Source organism: Giraffa tippelskirchi, chromosome 6 (genome assembly GCF_054371585.1).
Source record: "Giraffa tippelskirchi isolate mGirTip1 chromosome 6, T2T-mGirTip1v1.2.pri, whole genome shotgun sequence".
NCBI classification, from domain to species: domain Eukaryota; kingdom Metazoa; phylum Chordata; class Mammalia; order Artiodactyla; family Giraffidae; genus Giraffa; species Giraffa tippelskirchi.
Window position 1 is genome coordinate 123,051,085 of NC_137280.1, and position 21,129 is coordinate 123,072,213.

At 39.9% G+C, this 21,129-nt stretch overlaps 2 protein-coding genes and 1 non-coding gene across 4 annotated transcripts in view; 1 reads left to right on the plus strand and 2 right to left on the minus strand.

Annotated features, from left to right (window-relative positions):
- CTNNA1 (catenin alpha 1) overlaps positions 1–21,129 on the plus strand; it is a 370,505-nt gene that overhangs the window by 6,870 nt on the left and 342,506 nt on the right. Inside the window, exon 3 of the mRNA XM_081500833.1 lies at positions 20,279–20,412. The gene's annotated coding sequence lies outside the window, so the exon portion shown is untranslated. The remainder of the gene's footprint in view (positions 1–20,278; positions 20,413–21,129) is intronic.
- Positions 3,832–20,763, minus strand: HSPA9 (heat shock protein family A (Hsp70) member 9). 2 transcript variants are annotated; one of them, XM_081500891.1, is made up of 17 exons: positions 20,576–20,763; positions 19,178–19,236; positions 18,823–18,910; positions 17,650–17,831; positions 16,785–16,909; positions 16,167–16,240; positions 15,977–16,083; positions 15,331–15,493; positions 14,257–14,349; positions 10,642–10,851; positions 9,314–9,541; positions 8,346–8,450; positions 7,485–7,602; positions 6,765–6,859; positions 6,465–6,557; positions 6,139–6,279; positions 3,832–5,864 (listed from the first exon to the last, which is right to left on the minus strand). In XM_081500891.1, the coding sequence occupies exons 1-17, from the start codon at positions 20,654–20,656 to the stop codon at positions 5,787–5,789; spliced, it is 2,040 nt and encodes a 679-aa protein (XP_081357017.1). In that variant the 5' UTR covers positions 20,657–20,763; the 3' UTR covers positions 3,832–5,786. The 2 variants fall into 2 exon arrangements, with proteins under 2 accessions (XP_081357017.1, XP_081357019.1); XM_081500893.1 differs by having other exon boundaries at positions 18,823–18,932; positions 19,132–19,236.
- LOC145511810 (small nucleolar RNA SNORD63) lies at positions 10,172–10,242 on the minus strand. The gene has a single exon (XR_014058184.1). It is a non-coding gene; the product is annotated as a small nucleolar RNA SNORD63 (small nucleolar RNA).

The window sequence follows — 21,129 nt, forward strand, 5'->3', positions numbered from 1 at the left end:
TGCACCAATTTACATTTCCAGTCATGGTGCACAAGGGTTCCCTGTTCTCCACATCTATGCCAACACTTGTTATTTGTCTTTTTTTGTTGTTGTTGTCTTTTTCACAATAGCCATTCTAAGGTGTGAGGTGATACCTCATTGTGGTTTTGATTTATATTTCCCTGATGACTAGTGATGTTTAGCACCTTTTCATGTACCTTTTGGCCATCTGTGTGTCTATGGAAAAATGTCTATTCATGTTTTCTGCCCATTTTTGCTTGGATTATTTTTTTGCTATTGGTTTGTGTTAATGTATTTTTGGGAACTAACTTCTTATCAGATACATGATTTGCAAATATTTTCTCCCATTCAATGGGTTGCTTTTTCATTTTGTTAATGGTTTCCTTTGCTGTGCAGAAACAGCTTTTTAGTTTGATGTACTCCCCACCTTGTTTGTTTTTGTTTTTGGTGTCAAATCCAGTAAGTCCAAAATTGATGTCAAGGAGCTTACTGTCTCTGTTATAAGTGTTTCGTTTTGGCTCTTACATCCAGGTCTTTAACTCACTTTGAGTTAATTTTTGTATGTGGTGTAATAGTGATCCATTTTCGTTCATTTGCTTGTGGTTGTCCAGTTTTCCTAGCACTGTTTATTGAAGACATTGTCCTTTACTAATGGGGTCTTGTTAAAATTAAGCCAGTATAAAGCACAATGCGTGCGTACATCCTTGTGTGCTCCTTCACTTCAGTCATGTCCAACTCTTTGTGACCCCATGGACCACCCACCAGGTGGCTCTATCCATGCGATTCTCCAGGCAAGCGTACTGGAGTGGGTTGCCATGCTCTCCTCCAAGGGATCTTCCCGACTCAAGGATCGAGCCCTCCTCTCCTGGGTCTCCTGCATTGCAGGCTTGATTCTTTACTCTCTCAGCCAGCTGGGAAGCCCCATGAAGCATATCAAGCAAGTTAAAACGCATGAGTTCACAAAGACACCAAGAAATTTCACTGGTCTCACCTTTGATTAATACTAGAAAATAACTCATTTTAAAAACCAGTTCTTTCCCATAAGAACTATACTTCAGGTTAACTAGTTACTTGATGTGAGGGCAAGTGTCTCACTGTAGAGGTATTCCATATAAAAAAATGAAGAAAATATAGCATAGTACACCTTTAATGAAATTAAAGAGAACTAGGTAATGATCATCAGTGGCTGCTGACATCACAAAAGAGCCAACCAGAGTTGTATACCCTTTGATGAAAGTACATACCATCCAATCTTTTCAAAAAGCTTAACCTGAATCAGATCCATAGGGGATGAAGAGCATGCTGATGATATCACAGGAATGCAATCAGTGAAATGTAAGATGTCAGAGGTTGCAGGACAAAAACATTGCAAAGTGGAGGAAAAAGTAGCAGAGAAACCTAGTTTTAAGAGAGACTTACGGGATGTATCAACCAATACAAGGTGTGGGCTTTACTGGCTCCTGACTCGTTAACAGTTGGAAAAGTTACGGAACTTCCCTGGTGGTCTGTGGTTAAGACTGTGCTTCCACTGCAGGGAGCACAGGTTCAATCCCTTATCAGAAAATTAAGATCTTGTGTGCCCTGTGGTGCAGCCAAAAGTTATGAAATTATTGGGAAAATTTGAACACTCACAGCTTTTCTATTAAGGGATTAATTTTTTGATGTGATCATGATATTGTTATATTTTATAGAATAATCCTTTTGGAGGTACATACTGAAATGTTAGAGTAAAATTATGATTTCTGGAATTTGCTTCAAAATAACCCAAGGGAAGATAGAAAATATCAAAAGCTGTAAGTTCCTGAACTGAACATTAAAAATTTGAAAAATAAGAGTGTAAGAATTTGAGTGAAACAGCCAGTGTGGGCTGAATGGGGAAGGCTTCATGAAAGAGGGTAGATCAAGGATACCTAAGAAATGGAAAGGCAAGATGGAAGATGGCTAAAGGCAAGGGGGACATGGATCAAGGGTTATGGCTTGAATTCAGCAGTTAGACTAGTAAGGTAGATTGATGGCTAAAGGCAAGGGGGACATGGATCAAGGGTTATGGCTTGAATTCAGCAGTTAGACTAGTAAGGTAGATTGATTTCCCATTTAGGAAAAACTTATGGTTCTTAACCCCCTTTTGGTCACAGATTCCTTCAAGAAATCACTAAGAGCAGTGGGCCATTTCCCCAGAAAAAAATAGTATTTGCAATCTCACAGTCTTTAATCAGTGGTTTCTGGTCCCTGAAGTCACTCATGTGGACTCTCCACTTCCCAGCCATTGTCCCAAATATCTACCTTTTGGGTCAGGGGCTACAAGAACCTGTTTAGGAGCTTATGGTTTAAATGGAACATTTCCTGTTTCCTGAGATCTGTGAGTGGAAACCTGTAATTATTAAAGGTTGGTTCAGGTGCAGTATTCTCTCGTGTGAAAATTGAGTTTCCTAACCTATTCCAGCAGAAACGGGATTGATGGTGGTGCACTGTAATTAGGTTTAACCATATGAGATTGGTACTTGACTGGTTTTGACCTACTTAAATGGCTGTTTCAGTGGTTCTTTCTATAACTGCTACATTGTCTGCTTCACTGATTGAATAGTATAGGTTGCTTTATAGCTCCTGTATCCAGGGCTTTCACTCGTTGCATTATTCTTCTGATACCAGAGGAAAGTAAAGACGACATGGCCCTTACAAAACAGCCTTAGGACTGGAGTATGGAGTCACAGTGGTATCTGAAATACTGAAGGGTGTTTGAAGCAGTTTATTGTCAAATTTTGATTTGTTTTCACTCCCAGTCTTCTCATGTACCATCTGTAAGACCTTTTTTCTTTACTGCTCCTTCTTGCTACAGAATCTCTAGTATAAATGTTATACTTAAAATTAAGCCACCCTTACAGATTACTTATTAAAGGTAACTTAATGATGAAGAAATGTGGAGCAAAGCACAGACGTTATATTGTTCTCCCTGGTAACTGATGCACTTGATAAAGACAAAGTATTCCTACCAATAATGTGTACATGACTGATGAGGAAATCACCAGGTGAATCCAAAGGGCTCTTCTGTAAAACAAATGGCCTCTACCCTTCAAAACAACAAGATCAACATCATGAAAAGACAAAAAAAGGCAAAGGAACTATTCATATCAGTGCTAAATTTCCTGATTAGCTGTAGGGAGAATGTTTTGCTCTGAAGTGTGCTATTTAGGTTGAAGTGTCATGATATTCAGAAAACATGTAGAGAGAGCGAGCAGTGTTAAAAAGTACAAATGTGGTAAAATGCTAACCGAATCCACATGAATCGTGTTTTTATGTGTTCATGATAGAATTTGTCTAGATTTTCTAATAAGAAAAAACTTGGGTAAACTTTTTTCGAGTCAGCAACAGGTATTAACGACTTAATACCTAGAAAGTATAAAAGAGGGTTGCAAATTTATTCTGGTCACTCTTACTCCCCCTTTGCTGGCCTAGGAGTACCTCAGGCCACACTTTTAGTTCTGTAAACACTATTAATTTCTCTTTGAATTCTTTTTCTAAATGACTTTAATCTTTCACCAATTAAGTTTTAGTTTCTAGGTGTGGTTTGTTACCCCTAGAACTCTTGACAGATGAAGAGTATAATTTATATGTAAACTTAAAAAGTAAGGCTTTTCTCTCTCAGGTGGAGAAAGCAAACCACCCACAAGTTTTGGACAGTGGGAGAGATTGTTTTGACAAGATTTGAGTGCTTAAGTGACAGGCATTGTTCTAATGTTGGGAAGTAACAGTGAACAAGTTTCTGGCTTCTCAAAACTTGCAAAAATGGGTGGGCCTTAGTTCATTCAGGCTGCCAGAAAAAAATAGACTGTGTACCTTATAAACAATTTATTTCTCACAATTAAGGCTACAAGTCAGAGATCAGAGTGCCAGCATGATCAGGTCAGGGCCCTCTCCCAGGTCATAATGTGTCCTCATGTTAAGAAGGGCATCAGGGATTTCTGGAACCTCTTTTATTAGGGTACTACTCCCAATCATGAGAATGATCTACCTCCCAGAGGCCCCACCTCGTAATACCACCACCTTGGAGTTAGTATTAAAAGCAGGGATTTGGAGGACCAAAATCTCACAAAGCAATGGGGGAAAAGACAAATTAGGTGGTAATAATTGCTGTAGGTAAGGATAGGAAAATGACAGGGACTTGAAGGCTGCTGTTCATGACAATTTCAAAGCCTTAAAAAAGTGAGGGGAGGAGTCAAGTGGAGAATACGGGAGAAGACAGTCTGAGCAAGGTCAAAGAATAGAAGGGGTCCGATCACATGTGTTGTTCTGTTGTACAGCAGGGGTGCATTTTAAGTGGGAAGACTACTTGGAATAATCCCAGTTTTCCTTTTGGGACCTATAACACATGTGTTGCCACAAAATGAAGATTGTATCTAAGTTTCTTTTTGCCTTTCAAGGCTGCTTGTGCTAATGTTAGTTTTACTAGTGGGTAACTGAACCACCACCATATAAAAGGCAGTTTGAGTTCATAAATACTGCACATCCAAGTTTCCCATTAAGTGTTCATGTGGTTGAAAACTTGAGCCTATTATTTCTCATGAACCTCAAGAAGCTTTTAAAAGGGTGTGAAAGTCTCCTTAATTTTTTAAAAAATAAATAATTCTGAAAACGTGAGTTATAGATGTAGTCACCTTCCTGGATCTTAAATTGGTGGCATGTGATATGTAGAACTACATTTAAAAAAGTAGAACATGACAACTCACTGAGTGAAAAAGCAGAACTATAATAATCTGGGTTTCTGATGTTTAAGCCACTGAAATCACACCTTAGGACTTAATGTTTCATTATCGTGAACCAATTCTGAAGTTTTTATTTAGAGCAAAAAGCAGCCTGAAAAGTATGAGGCCTAATTTTCATGTTAAAGATCTAACATTCAACACTCCAAACCTCAGATGGGCTAGAGAGAAACTCCTGAATCAGACTGGTCTTTGGTGATAATGATTATCATATCAGCCTTCTCAAGTTTTCAATTTGTTAGAAATTGAAACTAGCTAGTGTTAGGAAATCCAGTATACAGATCAGGGAACTGGGAAATGTAATTCATGTCATATATTTCTGAAGCTAAATTTCAGGTCCTCAGACAAAAAGATCAAGATGGTTTTCCTATTTATTTTTTTTAAAAAAGTCCAGAATGGATCAAAAAGAAGTCATCAAGGACACAGGTGCCAGACATAAAGGCCAAAGGGTAGCTAGGAAAGTATGCCTTCAGAAAATTTGGGCGACTTGTGTTTTAAAAGCTGGATCTAACATAAATAGTTAGCTCAGTTTTCTGTTGATACAGCTTTCCCCGCCCTTCCTCCCAACAATGGCACAGCTGGCTTGCTTTGCAAGGCCTCAGTTGAGGAATTCCACGTACACACAGGCTGGTACAGCAGTACTCAGGTCACTAGAAGGATCTCATCAGCTTATGGTTTCATTCCAGACCCAACTGTCTTCGCTGTGTGAGATTTCACCCCTTGAAAATATGGCTACTTCAACACAAAACAATGTTACATCTTTAGAATGATCAATAAATCATCTTTCCAACTTTACATGCAGCTGAAATGAAAAAGAATGACAGGCTAGGGACAGATACTGTGAATTTTGTACTGCTGGACTTGTCACTCATGAAATGATCATTAGCTAATGGTGACTAAATTTACATATTCAGGAAATTATATATATACTGCAAAAACACAGTAGAAGACTGAAGTTTGCCCATTTCAGCTCAGGAAACCCCTTCACTCCCAAGCATGTTGTCCTTTCAACTCCAAAGTTTACTGCTGTTACTGTTTCTCCTCCTTTTGGTTGTCCTTTTGCTCCCCAGTGCCAGAGCTTCCAGAGCCTTCTCGCTCAGATGCCATCTGTAAGAAAGCATTTGAGAGTCACTTGTTTAATATTAAGGGTGACAGTTTGTTCTCTGATGAACTAAAAATGAAGGGGCTATATCCTACCTGTTCCACCCTCCCAGTTGCAGTGATTTCTTCCCTTTGGGTTCACCCCCTCTCCCTCCCAAAGTATTCAAGAAGACCAGGAAGTTTACTTCCAATTCCAATACTCCCAGTTCCATAAATGGCTGTGTAGCAGTCATCAGTGAAAGTGATCAAGAGCAGTTACATCGAGTTAGGAGCAAAATACCTTTTTGTATGCCATTTCGAAAAGCTTCAATGATGCTTGCTGAAGGGAAGATGCCGCCTGCCTTATGTTTTCTCCGGTTTCACTGTCTTTCCGAGCAAGGAGCTCCCTCATTTTGGAGATCTCTTCTTTTAGCTTGTTGCACTTAAAACCAAAACAAAGCCAGACCCTCACTTTTTATGGTTTTCTTAGCCCAGAACATATAGCAGAATGTTTAGAGAGACACTTTTTAGAAGAAATTGCTATCAAGATCCAGAGAAAAATGACTATCACTGACATTAGTGACAATACATCCCAAACTTATTGAACCGTTTTAAAAGAGGACTTACTTCATCAGCAGGCAGTTGGTCCTTGAATTCTTCCATCTTGGTCTCTGTGTCATGGATGATTCCTTCAGCCATGTTAACTGCTTCAACTCGTTCCTTAGAGAAATTAAAAATGTAGCATGAATGAAGACTTACCAATCAACCTGTTAATGGCTACACACCGTTGAAGAGTATAAACAGTAAGAGGAAGAAACCACTGTGGTCTGAGATGTCTTTAAGAGATTTTAGCTGGATTCTATAACAATTTTTATATGAGAATAAATAAGAAAGGCACTTCACATAAGTTACGAGTGAAGTAATCACCTTCTTTCGCCGGTCTTCCTCAGCATACTTCTCTGCATTTTTAACCATATTTTCAATATCATCTTTGCTTAATCCACCAGAAGACTGAATCACAACTATAATGAAAAGAAGGCACCGCATTATTTCCCAGGAAAATGATATACTTCATATGCTTCTTTCTCTACTGTATTAAGAAAAACAAATCCTCCTGTTCCGAGTACCTAATCTTGATGTGAATTATGGAGAAGAGGAATACCCTACTGGCCTATAATAAACAGAGGGAAACCAAGGGTCTAATATACAGAGATCAACTAACTGCCCTACCTATCAAAAACTTCAGCAATCCAGAGGCACAGTGCTTGTGTGTTTTGGGGAATAAACACCATACCTGAGGGCAAGGACTCATCATCCTCCCCTAAGGCTAGGAGGGAAGATATAGAGTCCAGAGTGTAGTTCCTAACAGAGAGGAACTTCAAAGTCTATTACCTCACTCTTGTTATTTTAGTCATTAAGTCGAGTCTGACTCTTTTGTGATTCCATGGACTGTAGCCCGCCAGGCCCTTCTGTCCATGGGATTTCCCAGGCAAGAATACTGAACTGGGTTGCCATTTCCTTCTCCAGGGGATCTTCCTGACTCAGGGATCAAACCCACATCTCCTGCAATGCAGACGGATTCTTTACACTGAGCCACTAGGGAAGCCCTTACCTCACTCTTACAGTCTAATAAATAAGAGAACTTACTCTGCTGCTCGCGTCCTGTACCCTTATCTTTGGCAGAAACATGTACAATCCCATTGGCATCAATGTCAAATGTAACTTCAATCTGAGGGACTCCACGAGGGGCTGGGGGAATTCCAATCTAGAATAAATAAATACCAGAGTAAGCTCCTCTCACCAACAGGTCCAGTGCTCTATTTCCAAAACCTGTATGATCTTCTGGGGAATAAGTTACCTGTTTCCTAGGAGAAACAAGTGAAACTTACACTTTAAATGTACAAAGAGTTTGTAGGTTAGGGTAGTACTTTCATTGCTGCCTGAAATAAATAAGACTCATATCAGTGAAGGCTGGCTGCAGCAAGTAACTGTAATGGCTTTATGTACCTAAGAATACACAGTGAGAGCAAAGTTCTCCATCGCTCATGTCAGTAAGAAACAATAAGCAATGCTGACTAGAAGCTAGTAGCAAGCGATTTCCCTAGCAGTTCGCTGATTAAGACTCTGTGCTTCCACTGCAGGGGACACAGGCTAAATCCCTGGTCAGGGAAAGAAGATCCCACATGCCGTACGGTGTGGCCAAAAACCAGCAACAGTATCAATGTCTTTAAAAGTAGTAATGAGAAATTTCTTCTAATAAGCACTGTTTATGAACATTTCCCTGAAGCTTATAAACTTCTTGACTTAGTTCCCAAGGCACAAGAAGCAAGGCAAGGCTTTCAAGTAAAAACTGAAGCCCTGGTTATCTGGCTGCAGAATTCATTTGAATACTATGCTAAAATAACAAAAACTGTCAGCAGTTTATAATAATATTAGAAGTCAGAATAGTGTAACTTCACCGTAAAAAGAATGATCATGAGCATGAAATTCAGGATTCCTAACACCTACCAAAGTAAACTGTCCAAGAAGTTTGTTGTCTCCAGCCATCTCTCTTTCACCCTGACACACTTTAATCTCCACTTGAGTCTGTCCATCAGCAGCTGTAGAAAACACCTAGGGAAAAGAAGGAAACTTGCTGGGTTGGCAGCCAGATTAAACTATTACCCCCTACAAACTGCTAACCAAAGGAAGAAATTCACATCCCAACGAAGAATCCTAATGTACTCTATGTTCAGAACAAAGGCCTATGTCTTTACAGAGAACAGGAGTAGGATTAGCACAGCAGAAGGGCATACAATAGCTACTGTTTCAGCTTAGCAAACGCATTGTACAAAGATGCAGCACTAGCACATTAAGGCCTCAAGAGAAGGAGCTATAAAAATTGAGATGTTGAAACATGCTCATCCAGAGAAATGGGTCAGAGAAAGGACATTTATGTTCATAGTTAACAAGAAATCATCACTTTTCTTCAGAATGATGTTGTGGCAATGTATCACTGCAAGCATAGCAAGAGTCATAGTTCTTTCATAAAAACATAAAAACTCAGAAAGTTAGGAAGTAATTCTAAATCTCAGACCCACTGTCCAAATAACCCTGGGCTTGGTATCCCAGAACTATCATTTACTGGGAAGACAAGCACACTCTCCTAGTGTCGGCCAGAACATTTTATTTACTGCCTCTGAGAATAAAGTAGGAATTTTCAAATAATGAGGCTCCTTCTGGCACATTATGGTCCTGTGAAGGAAGACACTTGATGACTTCCCTAAAATCACCACCACTCGTTACAGGTAAAGAGAACTTTTCCAGGAATATAACAGAACAAATGACAAGATTCTTACCACCCACCCACATTCAACCAGTGTGACTGCAAAACAAAAGGAAAAGTTTTCTAGAAAGAGCTCACAAAAGTGGCTGCAATCACATCCCTCACAGAATCTAGTATCTCTATGAGAAAGTAGGGAGGGGGTGACTTTTACCTGGCTCTTCTTGGTTGGAATAGTGGTGTTCCTGTTAATAAGCTTGGTAAAGACACCTCCCAGGGTCTCAATACCCAGAGACAGGGGAGTGACATCCAGCAGCAGCACATCTGTCACATCACCAGCCAGCACACCTCCCTGAATGGCAGCTCCTATGGCCACAGCCTCATCAGGATTGACAGCTTTACTTGGGGCTCGGCCAAAGAGATCCTGCACAGTCTGTTGAACCTGAGCACCAAGAAAAAAGAAGCTTGTCACTAGCTACTCAGGGCAATTGCCTGAGAATGAGAGAAGCACATGTATCCACAGACCCCACCAGATCCAGGACCGGCTGCTTCAGATCCAAGAATGTTTACTCAAATTATTATTTTGCAGTTATTATTAATGAGCTAAGTATATTATTTAGTAACACATACTTTACTCGGAATATCTCATTTATAGCCTTTTTAAATTTGGAAACAATTTGCCTAAGTTTTGTCATCTGATTTCCCAAGCAGCACACTAGGAATAGAAGCCGGGGACTTAAATCGATATTGTCCAAGTCCTCTTCTATGTGTCAACTAAAACACAGCTTAAAAGCAGCAATAGTAATTCAGTAATTCAATACTGGTACTGATGTGAGGCATGTTTTCCCCTCCATATTTTACTAATGCTAGGAGAAAGTTCTATTTGAATATAACATCTGAGATAATTTGTTAACATAAAAATATCTGCTTGATTCAAAGCCTCTCTTTTTCACCCCCCGTTTATTGTTTGCATTATTTACTTAAGCATAAGTACTCAAAAGAAAAAATTATGCAAATCAAAGCCCAAGATCGTTCTATTCAAGCTATAAAGAATTATACCTTCAACAGGTTCAGTGCTCAGTCGTTAGTTTTCTACACACCTGTCTTATCAGAATGATGTGTTGATACAATGCATCATTGCACAAATCTCTGTTGAAGATGGTATTAGAAACCCAAACACTATACTGCAAAACACATATCCAAAACTACCTATAGAGGCTAGTTAGTTAAGCTGTACATTAAGGTGTCTTGGACCTCATACTGTTTCATTCTGAAAAATTCTATAAAACTGAAGTTCAGAGTCCTCCTTGCTAGTACTCCAAAGACATTCCCTGCCTTCTTAATCCTTTTTAAAAATACTCTTTAAGACTAGAACTCTAGCCGAGTACACAAATTCATACCTCTTTCAGGCCAAGGTGGTAGAAAGTTCATATATACATGTCCCTACACAATGTAAGCCATATGGTGTGCATATGCTGTGTCCTAAGAAATCATATGTTGGCCCTCTCTGCTCTCCATGCCAAGAATTCCATGGGTACTCACCTTGGGCATCCTAGTCATGCCACCAACCAGAATCACTTCTCCTATGTCACTCTTGCTGACTTCTGCATCTTGCATGGCTTTTTGGCATGGGGCAATGGTCCTTCTGATTAGATCAGTAACAATCCCTTCAAACTGAGCCCGGGTCAGCTTCATATTCAAATGCTTGGGTCCAGCAGCATCCATTGTAAGATATGGCAAATTAATGTCAGTCTGCAAGGGAAGCAGGAAGATCAGTTGTGAAGTCTCTTTATTACTTCAATTAAAGACTACACACTAGAAAATATTTCAAAAGTCACAGGGAGGATTAGACACACTTTAAATGAACAGCTACCCAAGAGAGACTCAAAGATTCAACTTCTTATCTTCAAAGAAGTAACACTACAAACCTATTAATAATAAATGAAGGATGGAATAGAGAAGCAGGAAAAAAATCCCCATTCAGAAGGTGAAGAATTGTCCTGCCATTAAAACATGCATTAAGAAATCACACTACTGTGTTTTTACCATGTTTTTAAAAATTCTGTGTACTTTAAGAAAAAAGTCACATGTATGCTCTGAACCGAATAATCTGCCACCAAACTAGGGCTTTACAAGTCTAAGATGGTTAAAAAAGCTACAACAAAAATGCCTAAAGGACTGACTGCTGCTATGATATTCACAGAGAGCAGCAAACACTGCTACAGTCACACCATGTAACATATTGTATCAATAAATGTCAAATCCTAATAAGGCATGAATTAAGAATTTTTAGACTAACAAAACTCACTACTAAACATGTAGAAACAGGTGTCCCAGGGGTGAACTCCTAGGAAGAGAGTTAAAGTTATGCTGCACCTCCAACTTCACATCAAAGCAAGGCCAAAAAGCAATAAGACTGAGGGGAGCAAATCCTTAACCACTGTTCTTCAGGTAGAGTACCCTGGACAGTTAAAGGCTTAATAAGAATTAACAAACCTTCTGTAAAAACAGTGATACTGGATATAGTTTTAAGAACACCAGTAACAATTTCCTGTTTGCACAATGTTAAACCAAATCAGAAAAAAAATTATCTAAGTTAATGCAATCCAATAGAACTTTCTGTGGCAATGGAAATGCTACCTATGCTTCTCAATCCAGCAGCCACTAGTCACACATGGCTGAAAAGCTGAAATTCACCTAGTGCAACTGAGACATGGAATTCTTCAGAATTGTATTTTGGGACTTCCCTGGTGGGTCCAGTGGCTAAGACTCTGCTCCCAATACAGGGTGCCCAGGTTTGATCCCTGGTTAGGGAACTAGATCCCATATGCTGCAATTAAGGGTCTGTATGCAACCAAGACCCAGTGCAGTCAAATAAATATTTTTAAACTGTATTTAATCTTAAATAACCATATGTGGTTACTGAACTAGTGCAGTTCCACATGCTCTAAGTTACAAACTGAAAAACTCCAGGACTTTCCACCTTCAAATGCCAGTTCCATCATGAAGTTTTGTCCCTTCTCTCTCTCAAATCGAGCCATGCATCTCTCCCTACCTCACCCTGGTCCATGTCCTTTCCTCTCTCACCACCTGGTGTAGTTTTAACAGCCCCTACATTTTCCCACATCCACTCAGGCTGCCACAGCTCCCCCGCACTTTCCATTCCACCTCAGGGTGCTTTCCCCAAATCCACATCACTGCCAAAACCACATCACTGCCCCATCTTAAAATTTTTCAGTGATTTGTAGTCATTATCTCAGGAAAGACACCAAATCCTCCAATCTATAAAGCCTCCAGCCTTATCTTCTATGCTCCTCCTGCCCCTCTAGTCTGTACTTCAGCCACACTGACCCTTTCTCAGGTCTTACCCCACCACCTCATCCTTATCTGGCACTTTGTTTTCCTGATCAACTCACCTTGCAGGAGCTCTAATGATGTCAAATACCTGTCAAGTTCCTCTATTATAAATCTAAGTTTGCCTTTTTTAGAAAATAAAATTAACATATACACTTACAGTACCACTTGCTATTTACCACACACTGTCCTAATCATGTTATACCTATTAATTTACTAATCCTCACAACTCTAAGGGGGAAATGAGAGTGCTAATTATCCTCATTTTATAGACAAGAAAACAAACGTTAGTAATTCATCCAAAGTCATACAGCAAATAATGAAATACAAACTTAGTCTCCACCAGTCTATCTACGGAGTAACTGTTAACCTCTGCATTACTTCTGACATTTACTGATATAATGTTTAATTAATGTCCACTTTTCCAAACTACAGTATAAATTCCACAAGGGCAATAAATGCTTCTATGAGTTTAACCTACAGACTTACAGTCACATATGCACAAACACTAATGTACAAAGATGGTCAGTATATCTTGCTATTAATAAAACAGCAAAATGCAGAGAAACAATCTAAGTACCTTTCAATAGGATACAGCCACAGTACAACCAACCAATGTACCACTCCAAGAAGTGAACCCCCTAGGAAGAATCATAAGCTATCCTCGGGTAGTGTTACGTATTTCGGCCTCAACCATCGTGCTGAAAATTCTGACAGCTGAACAAAGGAATACCATCAACTTCATGGATGACCCTGTACAACTTTGTCCCTCTTCATAGCCGCTATTAAAAAAAAAAAAAATCCAGATGTGACTGAAGGTCACCCACTTTACCAACACAACAGCCACTATAAACACCTGTTCCCTTCCCAGAGTGGGTGATCAACTACCTAGCAATATGCTCTTTCCTGCTGCCACTAGAGAATCTAGAATTAGAACTCCTGCCATCTTGTTATATTCCTGACATGGACCTAACATGCTGTTATTCTGTTCTTGGTGGTTAAGGAAAGAGAAATTTCATCTCTTAGAACTGGAGCAACATATGGTAAAACCTTCAACAGATTCTGAGCAAATCTGACGCCGATGGAGGCAAACTTGCACAGGTACATATTCCCCGGCCTTCAGCCAGGTTTCATTAACTCACTGTCTCGACTGGCGATCCAAATAAGACAATTAGAAACTTACATAAAAAGGTGTCTGAAATAAAAACAGAAGTAGTTCTGAGAGTATCCTAGTATTTCCAGGTTAGTAATTCTAATTTTGCACACTGCTCAGTCGAGATTTTCCCAAGTGGTACAGGTGGTAAAGAATCTGCCTGCCAATGCAGGAGACATAAGAGACTTGGGTTCGATTCCTGAGTCAGGAAGATCCCCAGGAGGAGGAAATGGCGACCCACTCCAATATTCTTGCATGGAGAATCCCATGGACATAGGAGCCTGGCGGGCTACGGCCCATAGGTTCAGAGAGTCCGAAAAGTCAAAAAAGACTGAGGTGACTTAGCATAATGGTGCAGTCTAGATTTTAAAAATATTATCTTTAACGCAAATAAGTACATTCAATGTCATTCAGCTCTCAATTAAACCATTATTTGGCTCCTGTAACATAACCTGATTTGGTGCTTAACAAATTTCAGCTCACCCATTAAAAACACAATGATTCTGTTAATGGAAGTTTTTTTTTACCACCAACCAGAAAATGGTTAAAAACAATAATCTCACCAACATTTTGCCAATTAAAACATGCTATTCAAGTAAACTCCAGCTGAAAAGATCCATCAAGGCTGCTGGAATTTGTCCTTGTCTCACCTGCACAGATGAAGAGAGTTCACATTTGGCCTTCTCAGCAGCTTCCCGAACTCTCTGAAGCGCCATGTTGTCTTTGGTCAAATCAACCCCCGTCTAACAAAGACATAATATAACTAGTGTAACTGAGAAAATGAATACTACTTAAATCACAGTTGTAAGGTGTAGACAAGACAAAATAAAGCCATACCTTTATAAACAAGCAAAAAATTTATTGCCTTTAAAAATCTACAGGAAAAAGACCTAATCTCAAAAAAGATATATTATGTCTGGAGTTAAAGGGATGAACTGTTCTCACTTCTTCCCAGCTGTAGGATTCTAGCTCAAAAAAGGAGTTCTCAAAATTCCTTTTCCAATACAGGTATTCTCCCACTTTTCCAAACCTTGCTTTAAACTACACCTTACTTTTATACAAGATCTATATTAATACCTGTTTTTGCCAACCAAATGAAATCTGAAAAGGATTTTCACATTTACAAAAAAGGCAAAAAGGACAACTAATATTCGGCATTTGCTTTGCTGCAAGCCATTATAGAGGCAGTGTGCACCCCAAGCTCCTTGCCCAGTAACTACACTTATCTGAGCATCAAGCCACCATAGCTTTGAACTATCTGGGAGCATATGAACATTTTGTTTTGTGCATCCGGTAGCAAAACATGCCCTAAGGTAATTGCTTCTTTGTTTCACAACATTTCCACTTATCATAGGTCTCACAGGAAGACATTTTCAGATAGTGGAGGAAACATAAATAGTTGTCCATCAGTCTCTGTGAGGATTGGTTCTAGCATTTCTCTCCAAAAATGTGGATACCCCAATCCAAAGACATTCAGGTTTCCTATATAAAATGCCATAGTACTATTGTACATCAGATACTGTATCCTTTCCATTGTTGTCTGTTCACAATTTGAAGTTACAATAACCGGAACAGTTCAGCGCACCCATGAAACTGAAAATGCAATTTCAGTGGACTATGCAACAGTCTATTAACGGAAGAAAAAATCATAAACAAAGCAAACCGCGGTCCAAAGAAATTCTCGGTATTTCAATGTCTACATATTAACCACACTGGTAACTAACCTCTCTTTTGAACTCCTTCACAATGTGACGCAGCAAAGCCTGGTCAAAGTCTTCACCACCTAAGAAAGTGTCTCCATTGGTGGATTTCACCTCAAATACTCCTTTTTGAATTTCCAGTATGGAAATATCAAAAGTTCCACCACCTAAATCATACACAGCAATGCTAGAAAGAAAAAAGAAGGCCTTCAAGAACAAAATTCATCACAGGTAGAGTTCAGTAACCAAACCAACATAAATCTGGCTATTTCCCCCCCACCCAGATATAATTATGAAAGTTGATGACTGCCTAACTGTCATATGTCTTAACATATTGTCCTTATAGCAACATATAAAACACATAAGCATTAAAATCAAATGCTAAACTTCTGGATGAATACTTGCCAACAGGCATACCAAGGGAGTAAAATAACCATAGCCAGTACTTTTAAAAAGAAAAGAAAGAAAGCAAAGAGAAAAAGTAATCAAAGGAATAGTCTTGAAATGAATGAGAAACACAGACCATAGAAACCTAGGGAAAAGGTCAAGGCAGTACATTTTTAGTCTAAGGCGCAACACTAAGAAATCAAGATGATGACTGAGGATAGGTTTCAAGATTCCATGAACTTAGTCTCACGCATCTAAGTGGAAATTTATTACACAAACTTACATTTTGTCTTCTGATTTGTCTAGACCGTAAGCCAGAGCAGCGGCTGTGGGTTCATTAATTACCCGAAGCACATTTAGTCCAGATATCTGGCCAGCATCCTTAGTGGCCTATAGAAAAAGAAAAAAGCATTTTTCACCCTTGTGTCCCAAGTACCATTAATTTCATGACTAAAAATGCTAACTGAACTCACCTGTCTCTGAGAGTCATTGAAGTAAGCTGGGACTGTGATCACAGCATTTTTTGCTGTATGCCCCAAATAATTTTCTGGAAAAGAAATCAATGAAAATCAACCATGAGAATTCTATCAGATAAAATAAGCTACAATTAATAATGTAGCCTGACAACCCATGTCATCCTCTTGAGATCACAAACAGTACTGATTAGTTTTTTAGCATATGACCTAACATGTAGAGATCTTCTTGAAACACCGATTTAAAAAACCCAAGATCTCACCTTTAACACATTAGTGAAGGCTCACCAACTACAATGACCTAGTTTTCTAGACTTAAAAGAGCCACTCTTTCTCAAACAGGAAGTTATAAGTTTTATCTAACAGACACAACGTAAGCTTAATGTGTAGTCTTTTGGTTTCCCTTCTGGGAAAAAGAAACATGCAAGCCACCATTAGGAAACTTGGAAGAGAAATTCAATTTGTAGAGAAAGAGTAATGAAGTTTTGCCATTTCTAGGTATTCTGTGCAAAAGCCACTGCAAACTCATTCAAAGGTCAATAAGATACGGAAGCCAGTGATCTAAGACTAATTATACAGTTTTCTGAATTTTCCCAGGTATGAACTAAGCTTTCTCACCTGCAGTCTCTTTCATCTTCATCAACACAAATGCTCCAATCTGACTTGGGGAATAGAGTTTTCCATGAGCTTCAACCCAGGCATCGCCATTAGAGGCACGGACAATTTTAAAAGGAACATTTTTACTGAAAGACACAAATATTTGAGAAAACATGCCAGCACAATCTACCATGAAGTTACCATACACCATGAAAGCCCATCTTCCACCCGACCAGATCCATGGCCAACAAATGAGAACTTCAGGAATCCACTTAAATGAAATCCTTTAGAAAGTAATCATTAACATGTAAAAACATCCTGATGAAACCTGAACATTACTCTCACCAAAAATTTATGCAGCTGCTTTGGATAACAGAGATACCATATGACTCAAAAACCTCATTACTAGATGTCTACCCAAGAGAAATGAAAACATACATCCACACAGAAACCTACAAATGTTTATGGTAGCATTACTCATTAACAGCCAAAAAGTGGGAACAACCCAAATGTCATCAACAAATAAACACTAAATTCTGTATGTATGTGTGCAACACAATATTTGGCCATAAAAACAAATGAAATACTGGTAACATGTGACAGCAAGGATAAACCCTGAAAACATATCGAACTATCTGATCAGCACAAGATGGAGCCTATGTCATTATCTGTCTCATGTTTAACACCAATTTACATTGTCCAGGTATGACTAGCCCAATCTTCATGTATCATGTCACACATAGCAAAGTCCTAATCTGTGAAGGCAGAATTGATATTTTTAAGAAGACACCCTCTGGGCAGGGGGCAGGGCCTGTCCCCAGGGATCCTGCTAGTAAGACTGTTCTATACAGCCTTTGCAAATAAATACAGCCTTACTATTACTCACATGTCTTTCTGAACTTCTGGGTCATCATATCGCCGACCAATAAGACGCTTAGTAGCATAGAATGTGTTGTTTGGGTTGGTGACAGCCTGTCGCTTGGCCGGCATGCCAACAAGTCGCTCACCATCTGCTGTAAAGGCTACAACTGAAGGGGTGGTTCTGGCACCTTCAGCGTTCTCTAGCACCTAAAACTCCCAAAGTAGGACAGAGAGTAAGGTTCCAGTCACCACCAGTGTCTTTGTATCAATTATTTGAGACACAAAGCAAACATTAAACAATAGTACTAGTGAGGATATTTTTCTTCCCTGTGAATACTGATACAGTAAGCAACTACTATTTGAGATTGAAACAATTTACAACTAAGAACATCCAAAAAAACAGGAATATATATAAATCAGATCTTACTGTTGTCCTACAATTAAATGTACTTTGCTTTGGTGATGGCTAAAAATTTCAGGCATTAAAAAAAATTTGCAGATTCCCCTGGTGGTCCCCTGGTTAAGACTCCACCTGCCAATGCAGAGGATATAGGTTGGATCCCTGGTCTGGGAAGATTCCACATGGTGTGGGGCAACTAAGCCCGTGTGCCACTACTGATGGCTGAGCACCCTAGAGATCCTGGTCCACAATAAGAGAAGCTATTGCAATAAGACAGTAGCCCCCACTGGGCCCAACTAGAGAAAGCCTGCATGTAGCAATGAAGACCCAGTGCAGCAAAGAAAAAAAAAATTTTTTTAATTGCCAAAAAGGAATTTAAAGATCCAGGTGCTTCAAATATTATTGAGGAGAACCATGTGGGACTAAAGATTTTAAGAACAGAGTAGGTAGGATTCAGGAGGAAGAGCCTCTACCACAGCTGGAAATAAAGAACATTCTTTACTTATGACCCAGCCTTTGCATTGTTTGGAGCTCCACTTGCTTCTAGACTGTTTCTGCACCTTTAACTTTTAAAAAGTTAAAAGGACTTATAAAAAGGTAGAATTTTATTATCTCTGTAGTAGGACACACTTAAATCCTGGCAAGTTAAATCCATTTGATTATTACCAGCATAAATTAAGCACAAAGATGCTTTTAAACGCAACCTTTAAAATGTCCCTTATCTAAGCCAAAGGACACAGAATTCTGAATTGTCTACTAGCTACCACTATATGCTCCAGAGCCTCCAATTATGCTCACCTTTGCTTGTTTACCTTCCATAACTGCCACACAAGAGTTGGTAGTACCCAAATCAATACCAACAACTGCTCCCTTGATTGCTTCTGACCTGTAAGACATTTCAAATAATGCTACGATCAGTTAACAGTGGTCTCCAAAACGGCGGTAAAAAAGACCTATTTTACAATATGAAGGTAAGCCTTGAACAAGGTTTGCTAGAAAACAACTATTTGCTACTGTGGTGAAATGCACACTCTATTAATAAATGTAACAGTGTTTTTTTTTTCCTGAACAAAATAATCATAAATTTGGAAACCACTGCTCTGGGACTTAATATTTATCATCTTACTATTAAAGGAAATGAAATTATACTTACGCATAGTCCCGCCTTGAAACAATTCTAAAAGCCTCATGACTAAGGCCATTCCAGCCATCCTTTAAAAAAAAAAAAAAATTGCATCAGCTACATAAGAAAACTTGGGCTTGTTTTAACTATTCTTCTGAAGAATATGTGAACGTTTGAGATTTTCATTCTGAGTGGCTACCATGCATAAAGTACACTGAAACAAGAAAATATTTTATGTATAACAGGCATAACGGTACTGACACAGCAATAAAGTCCAATAAAGTATAAATTTTCCAAATAAGTCAGACAAACAAGTACATGTAAAATTGTCCTGAATTACATTACCAAAAGGTTTGTCAACTCCACAATTATCGGTTTTGAACAAAACTTTTGTTGGGACCTGGGCTGTTCTACGCGCTGCAGGATGTTCAGCAACATCTTGGACCTTTACAACTAGAATACCTAGTAGTAGCAAAGTTACCCAGATTGTAACAACCAAAGTTATTTTCAAACACTGCTAAACACCCGTGGAGATGCAAAAATACATTACAAAATAACTACTCAATTTCACTGTCACAGCAGTGTCCACTTAAGAGCCACACGTGTGTGCTGCAAATATAGATTTAACTTAATCTGAGCCATTTCCCCTGATGTTGCCAAGCTAATGCTTTAAGGAGACTAGAATCAGCAACCTTGTGAAGTCAGTTTAGGGGGCGGGGAATGTAGAATGGGGGGGAAAAAATGTCAGGAGTGGCCTCTGATCAGGATCAAAGACCTTTGTTACATTCTCACCTCAGGCTATTGCAAGTGATCCTTTACTCAACCTGGGCGCAAAGAAACACAATTCCGAAAGATGTGTTTCTAGTCTTACACGATAATGATCACTCCATGGCCTTTTCCTGATTTGCTTATTTTTTCTGAAATAACGGAGAAGGTGGTTCTGGGAAAACAACTATTAAATATTCGTAAACAAGAAAATCAGAGCTTGACTTTTAATTTATCGCTCGGATGCTCTTTCTTCCTTCGTCATATGATAGTAACGGGGTCCTTGCACACTCCGGATTTTAGAACACTCCTTCTTCTACCCATAAGAGAAAATAAAAACTATAATAAGCTATTCCTTCCCTGTAGACTACCAGCTCAAGGCCAAACTGCGTAATCCGTATCAAAAAGCCTATCAGAACGACTACCAGCTATTCGGTGAAATATAACGGTGAAATAAAGCTCCACGCTCCCAAGGGGTGTGACTCAGCAAAGAGAGAAAGGTAAAACCCTGAATTAATTCTTGAATCAGCAATACTGAATACTGAAGGTCTGTTATTTTCCGTCTCTCCTCTTTCCCGGAGGATTCTGACCCCGAAGGCTGCGGCCTGGCGGACCGAGTCCCAAGACCGTGAGCCGCTCGGGGAGGGCCCGGCAGTCCCTTACCTGGTGGCGGGCGGCTGTGGGGCCCCGGGAGGCTGCGGTGCCGACGAGACGGGATACTGCGGCTCGGCTGGCGCTTATCATGGCTGCTAGATGGTGGAAGTACGAGACAGCAAAGAGGCGTTCGGACGGCCGAGGGTAGCACGGCGCAGAGGTGCTAGCGCTTCTGGAAACCTCCTACCACGTGGGGTGGGGGGCGGGGGTTGACCGCTGCGGCCTGGAAGCCCGCTCATCCTCTGAGGCGCCGCCCGTACTGCCTGATCAGAGAATACCTGTACGCTGCGCCCGGAGTCAGGGCCCATGGCTAATACGCTTCGAAACCTGATAGTTGGGAACAATATGTCCTTCTGTGCCGACTGCGGCAGGTCAGGGCTCCGTGAGAGACGAGGAGGCCTAAGAGCGGTATAAGGCAGAACTGTGGACAACCCCGGTCCTCGGAGGCAGGAAGGACTCAAGGTCACACGGGATAAACTGCGAACAGATTACAGTCTCCTTGCGTCAGTTACGTGGGAGGAGGGGTCTGTTGCGCCTGCGCAACTGGCCGCCCGCCGAGGGCC